This window comes from Condylura cristata, unplaced genomic scaffold, assembly GCF_000260355.1.
Source record: "Condylura cristata isolate star-nosed mole 26May11 unplaced genomic scaffold, ConCri1.0 scaffold00019, whole genome shotgun sequence".
NCBI classification, from domain to species: domain Eukaryota; kingdom Metazoa; phylum Chordata; class Mammalia; order Eulipotyphla; family Talpidae; genus Condylura; species Condylura cristata.
In genome coordinates, this window is record NW_004567120.1 from 41,116,995 (window position 1) to 41,124,227 (window position 7,233).

The window sequence follows — 7,233 nt, forward strand, 5'->3', positions numbered from 1 at the left end:
CTTCATCCCAAAGAAAGGCGGGAGGACATAGTGGAGCGTGGATACAAGTTAGTGAACAAGAAGTCGAGCATCCAACGCAGATGCCCACCCAGCCCAAAGCTGGTGGGTTCTTTGAGAGGAAACGTTCCATGAAGTCCGTGAAAAAGGAGGAGAAGGATGCAACGCTACCCCGTATTAGGAACGAATACAAATGCCTCATCACCATCATGCAGAAGTGGCAAAAGTAACAAGAGGCGATGCTAGCCGACCTGCTGAGGTGTTCGTGCAGCTGCACCACGGCACCCGCTCAGAGACCAGATCGCTCCCCATGCCGTCGCCAGAGCGCCAGCCACCGCCCAGCAGGGCACTGCTGTGCCCACCCTGGGACGTTGTTGGCTGTGCCAGGGAAGGCAGCTTTGACACATGCGGCAGCACCCACCACTTGTTCGATGACGACAGTCATGAGAGCACCGCTGATCCCCTCCGTGAGGTGGCAGGGTCTAGGTTCTTGGAGATGGTGCTCATGGTTGCCAGGCAGTGGAGTGGGGGGTCGACGCTGCGTAAGGGGCGCAGAGTTCCAGTGGGGAAGATGAAGAGGTCAGAAGTGATGGGGCGAAGCTTGTCCAGCCCTGAACGTAATGGCCCGAGCTGCACACTCCAACATAGTTAGAGTGGTGATGGTTCTGTCACGCACATGTTGCTGCAATAAAGTTACTCATCGCTAAAAGAAATCGAAGTTGAGAGCAAACCTTGAGTAATACTATCACTAAAGAAGTGTGGTCAGTAACTGAGGTCTTCCATAAAGAAACTCTAGGCCAGGTATATTTCACTGGCCAGTTGCACCAACTATTCCAAGGACAGTGGGACCTAATTCCGGGAGACTGGCAAGCTAGGAGATACTTGCCAACCTCTGAGGCTAGGAAACCCCGATTCCAGCCCTAAACGGGACAGAGGGTGGAGTAGAGCGTGGTTCTACCCACAAACCAGAAAGCGAACACCTAAGCAGCAGAATGGGACACAGAGCACTGCGTCGCGTTGAGTGTAGTCCACTCACATATCAGAAGGACGACTGCCTTGTGTTTATCTCAAGAATACAAAGTTTAACACTAGAAAATGAGCCAGTACACTCGACCACAGAAGCAGGCACAGGAGAGGATCTTATATCTCAATAGACACAGATTATGTATGCATTTAATAAAATTCAATTCACATTCATGTTAACATTTTGCGGCAAACTAGAAGGTGAAGGAAACTTCCTGAAGCTGATAATGGTTATGTAATAAAGTGAAGGCAGCATGTCACTTGGTGGTGAAAAAATGAGGCTTTTCCCTTTGAGATGAAGATAAGACCCAGAAAGATGGCTGCCCTCCCCCCACCACCACCACCTTGAGCTCTCAGCAAAGCACTGCATGGTGCCTCAGCTGTCACAGGGAGTGCAGGCCAGACAGGCCGGGCAAATAACTGTCCTGAGCCTCAGAAAACCCAAGAGGACCGACGGCTAAGCTGTTAGCACATGGGACTCGAGCAAGTCTGTCGGAACATACAACAGCAGCAAAATATTTGAAGTACCTTGAAATGAAAAATCCCACAATACCTTTTGCTGAAAGACAGTAAAATAGATGGAGAGGTACACTGTATTAGCGGAAAACTCAGAATCGGAAAGATGTCAGTTTTCCCCAAATTCAGTGATTCATAGATTGAATGCAACCCAGAAAAGACTGAGCGCCTGCACGTGTGCTCTGTGTGTACTGACTGTGTCACAGAATCTGACACGCCTATTCTAAAATTGATATGGATGTCGAGACAATCTAGAACACCCTCGCACGGCTATAGAAGAGAAAGAGGGAGGGAATTGCCCTGCTGTTATATATCGATGCTAACGTGAAGCTCTACTTCTTTACTGAATGTGGCATTGCTATATATGTGGAAATATGAGTAACGAAACGATTTAGAGTGTTCCAGAACCTCCCCACACGTATCTGGGCAGTCGGTATTGACAGACCTCACGCTGCAGGCTACTCAGCAAAAGGTTCTGCGACAATGGGGTTGAATACCTACATACAAAGTAAGATTACAGACCTGTCTTACAGAATCCTAAAAAGCTGGACCCAGATATCGCTTGGGGTGGGGTGGGGTGCTGACACGCATCTGAAGAAGCCTGAACCTAAATCCCTAAATCATATATGGTGTTGTAAACCGTTACTGCAGGAAAACATAATACAATACAACTTTTTTTTTCCACAGAAGCCCAGATAAAGAGCTAACATGAAAGCAAAAATTATTTTATGAGACAGCTTAAGAGAATATTCGTGACCTTGGGGGCGGTCAGACTACCCTAAATCACGAAAGCATGACCGAGGCAGCCCCTGAAGGGTGGCCTTGCTATCTGGCAAGGGAACAGCCCTCTCCAAGGGCCAGGCCAAAGGAGGTGAGAGGTCGCATTGGTCCAGCAGCACCAGGACCCGGCATCTCCCGCCGAGGTCACCATGCCCAGAGATGCGGGTGGAGCCAGGCTGCCCCCCTGCAGGATGCGTAGGCCGGCAGTGCTGCTCTCGGCCTGGCCGGCAGGGGAAGCCGGCCTTGAGCAAGTCCACTGTCGGGGCTGAGTGGGCGCATGGGAAGAGAGGACTGCCCGGTGCCCGTCTCCTAGCCTCCGGGAGCCTGGGGGACTGGGCAGAGCGGCCGTCTTTAAATGCGCTGCGATTGTGTTTGGCCAGAAGGAGACAGGCAGGAAAGGAGCAGCGGCCTGCGCACGGGGAGGGGAGGCGGTGCCTTGCGAGGAATCAGTGGGCTCCTCTCCCAGCGGCCCTTTGGTCTGAACCTCCGAACCGGGCTCAGCAGGCACTAGACCCTGGCCTCCTGGCTAGCTGTGGTGAGCCCTGGAAGGTGCACTCCCGGGCAGGGGTGTCCTCTCGCGGCAGGGACTGCCGCTCGGGGCGGGTGACAGTTCCAGCCATGATGTTTAACGTGTGTGATGTGTCCCCAGGTCGGTGAAGCCCAAGTGACCCGTGCAGCCTGCTTCACAGCAGAACAGCCCCTGTCCTGCCTGCCCGATGTCACGCCGCTGGCACCCAGCCCAGCTCCAGCGACTTGATTCTTGCCGAACCTTGTGCTCAGCTCCTCTGGGGAGGCGGCCATGTCCTGGGGCCTGCCCCACCCTCCATCTGGCCTGGGCTGGCCCTGCGCTCTGCTGTCACACAGCGTCCCCTGCCCAGCACACCCAGCCACTGGGCGTTTCGGGCTCACCTGTCTCTAGACCAGCCTCTGACTTTGGTCAAGAAACCGTTGACTTGGTCACCTGCCTTTCGCTGTCCCTAAGATGCCATTGTGGCGTCTGCTGGCGACTAGAGTCCAGGGGCAAGGGGCCTGGGGACGTGCGGCGACAAGGGACTGAGACGCGACACTGCTGATGTGTGTTGTCTCGGGAGCCTCTGTCCTCCCAGTGAGGACAGAGGGGTGGCTGGCAATGTCCTCTCACTGTCCCAGCAGCCCTGTAGCTATCTGTACCTTATAGTTGAGGAAGCTAAAACAGAGAGGCTGAGTGCATTGCCTAACATCGCATAGCTGGCCAGTGGCAAAGCTGCGTTCAAAGCTTTTTTTGGTTTGCTTTCAAGAATTGAGCCACATGCATCTCCGTTCACCAGGCCTCTAGCTACTCAGTGCTGGCAGAAGCCGCAGGGGCAGCAGGGGATGGCTGAGCGCCCCGTGCACCTTCCCATGCAGACATAAGACAGTCCCAAAGCGCGGTAACAATGGGGACAGCATGCTGCATTCCGACAGAAGGCCATGTCCACCCTCAGCGGGGGCGCACCACGCTCTCATGTTGCCCGAGCAGCCTGGGTCTATCTAAGGGCGAGAGTGCCCGGATGGGCGGCTCCTGACGCTCGCAGGCGAGGGCTGGGGCAGTGCCAGGACACAGAGAGCCTCTGGGCCAGGCATTCCTTGGACGAAATGAGAGCCCCGCCCGTCCCAGCGGCATTACTCAGAATGACAGCCCAAAGGGCCGTCCATAGCCAGGGCACAACACGACGTGGTCTGTCTGTGCCGTCAAACACTATTCAGCCCTAGTTCTCTGGAAACTGAAGCGAGCCTTTCCCAGCGCACTCTGCCCAATGCGGAGGCCACCTGTACCGCTCCAGTCATCGAACTCTTGTCTGGAGGCCGCCTCCACCGCCCCAGCCCCAGCCCCAGCCCCCTGCCTCCATAGGTGATCAATATCCACCTGTTTTTCTTGGGTCTGGGGCCGTGTTCAGAGCCGCCTCTGAGGGAGCTCATGAACGGGAGAACATATCATTTAACCAGATGCACCCTGGTTGTCTCGCTGGGAATCCAGACCCGGCCCTACGGGGTCTTGGCCAAGCACAGCCCAGACAGGGTGAGCTGTCTCCTGCCCTTGCTCCAGGCCTGGGCCCAGAGCAGCCAGGTGGACACAGTGGCCTGGAATTCACTTTGCAAGATCTCTCTACAGGATTGTCGGGGCTGGACAGGATAGACTCCATGGTCACCAGAATGCTTGTTTCCTGTTTCCCTTCGCATCTGTGTTCATTTGCATCCCAACCCGCTCCTTGCCACAAGTGTAAAGCTCTAAAGCCATGCGAAGTGGACAGCCCCAGGTGTGACTGGGCTTTTGGCTACAGGTCCTTCGGGGGACCCACAGTTGCCTGGGCTGTGGGCAGAGACAGTGGGTTCTTGGGATGCGCTGATTGCCCAGCCCTGGGAGCGCCTCTGGGGTTCCACCCAGCAAGGAGCAGGGAGAAAAGGACTGGGAAAGCCTCCAGGCCAGATACTATTCCTGCGAATTCCCTCATTGGCCAGGTGCACACAGTGCAGGCAGGGAGAAGGCGTCATCTTCATACTCGGCCACCTTTCTCTTTGGGTTTTTCAGTTACACAAAGAAGCGCCTGATTTGGGTTTTTAGCCCTGTCTGTCTTTCCATTCCAAGTCCCCAAGGCTGAAGTTCCTAGCGCAGCCCGCCCGACCCCCACCCCCGTGTCCAGCCCTCTTCCCGAGGGGCAGGAGGGTGGCTGTGTCCAGACGGTGGCGCTCGGGGACAGGCAACCCCCCTGTCCCCCACTGTAGCAGGAAGGTAGTCTGGGACAAGTGTCAAGGTGTTTGCTGAAATATTCTGGGACGATCCTCAACAAGAGCCCTAGCTTTTAGCCGAGGGTAAAAAAGCGCTCTCGGGACCAAGGCTGTTGAGGGAGCGCGCATCAGAATCTCCCCCTTTGGTCTGGCAGGAATCATTCCCATTTCCCCAGCCCGAGGTCGAGGTCGGTCTGTGCGCTCTGAGCACCTGGGTGCTCCACGGCCACCTGCACTCCGGGGAGGGTAGACCTGAGACCCCCAGCAGGGGGCGGCTATGGAAAGGGACCGAGGTAAGCTAAGCTCTAGACAGGGGTGTGGGGGGGGGCACCTGACCCTCCGGCGGCTTCTGGGCTGCGCTGCCTGGCTCCACTGCGGTCCGTGGCCGCTGCGGCGCAGCTCCCCCCGCCTGCCCACTCTGCGGAGCCCTTTGGGAGGGCACAAGAGTTGGAGCCGCTCCCCCGAGTTGCTTTGACGAGCGGTGGCCCAAGAGAAGGACTTTCTGGCCCATTTTACTATCTCCCAAGCAACCTCAGCTCTGTCAGCCCGGATACCTGGCAGCAGAGAAGGGGATGCGCTGCTGTTGTCGCTTGCCCCAAAGTTGGGAAAAAGAGGCCACCAGAGACGGCACCACCGTCCTCTCCCCCACCCCCACCCCCAGCTCCCAGAGTAATGACTCTCTCCGGGCTCTCAAAGCTGGGGGCAGACTTCTTATGGAGAGTGCAAGTCCAGGGCCTGACCGAGCCGAGACTGGCCACCGTGGGAAAGGGAACGAAACAGCATCTGGCAACTGCAAGAGAAGGAATAGGTCCCTAGAAACTAGGTACTGAGATTTGGGGTGACGGCCCCCAGCAGCGTGTCCTGCTTTCCGCAGCTGCAGGAGGCTCTGAACAGGCCAGAGTCTCCAGAGTAGGATGAACCTCTCAAGGGGAATGGGGGGCCCCAGATATAGGCTGAGAGGACCAATGGCTGCCCCTCAGGGTCTGCTGGCTTGGGTGGGCACTGGACCTCAAAAGGGACTGCATGCTCCCACTCTGCATTCTACATTGCATTGTGGCTCAGCTCTTGTGTAAATGAGGAAAAAGAAACCGCTAGAAACAGATGCGAAATCGCTGGAGAGAGGGGCGGGGGCTGTGCTCAGAGCTTGTCACGAAGCAGGGTACCTGGGGGACTGCAAGGGGGGCAAAGGCTAGAGAGGGGAAGCACATACAAGGTAGTCGGAAGCAAGACAACACCTCGAAGTGGATTTGTCCAAGAAGCCTTGGTCACCGAGGCAGGGGTGGTCAGGGAGCGCTGATTGGTAGGAGGGAGGGATTTGGGGTGGGGCTAGCCTCCTCTTGAGGCTTTAAAAGCTCATCGAGAGGGGCGCGATGCTGTCATTCCCTCTCTGGTTCTCCGAGTGGGAGGCACACTTTCCCGAAGCTCCTGGTGACTGAGCGGGTGTTCGCTGTCTGGACCCTGCTGGGAGATCCGACAGCCCCCAGCAGCAATATGAGTCCCACCCTGGCCGTTCCCACCCCCTACGGGTGCATTGGCTGTAAACTGCCCCAGCCAGACTACCCACCGGCTCTAATCACCTTCATATTCTGTGCGATGGTCGTCACCATCGTCGTGGACCTGATCGGCAACTCCATGGTCATTTTGGCTGTGACCAAGAGCAAGAAACTCCGAAATTCTGGTAAGCCACCCTTCTTTTCCCCAACCCAGCATGCAGCCTCGCACCTCGTAGAGTGTTAGTTTGGGTACCCCAAATAGGAAACCCTGGACCGTGCCCTCACCTTGATGGTCTCGGCCCCCAATTCCCCGCGAACCTGGGGGCGGGAGGTAATGTTCATTCGGGCCCCATAAACTTAGAGCTTTTCAAGGCCAAGGGGGCTCGGAATTAACCTGGGGCGTCCAGGTGCGAAGCCCGGGGTCCGCGGGGCGCGGCTGGGGGCCGAGCCCTGCCGGTCCGGGAGCTGGAGCAGCGGTATCCGGCGCCTGGCGGAGAGTCCCGCAGCCGCGCGGGGATGGCACGCCGAGCGGGATGCGCCGAGGTGGACGCGCGGAGGCGGCGCGGGCGGAATGGCGACCCGCTCCGGGAAAGTTAAGTTCGTGGCTGCTGCGGCGGCGCTTACCCGAGCGAAGCGCGGCGGCCGCACCCCCACACCGGATCTCCGGCTCGCCGCGGTC

At 57.1% G+C, this 7,233-nt stretch overlaps 1 protein-coding gene across 1 annotated transcript in view; it reads left to right on the forward strand.

The window, feature by feature from the left end:
- The first annotated feature begins 6,439 nt into the window (after positions 1 to 6,439).
- The window catches only part of GPR50 (G protein-coupled receptor 50), a 4,291-nt gene continuing 3,497 nt past the window's right edge, over positions 6,440 to 7,233 (forward strand). Inside the window, exon 1 of the mRNA XM_004685975.1 lies at positions 6,440 to 6,739. Coding sequence (XP_004686032.1) covers positions 6,553 to 6,739 — 187 coding nt within the window. The 5' untranslated portion in view covers positions 6,440 to 6,552. The remainder of the gene's footprint in view (positions 6,740 to 7,233) is intronic.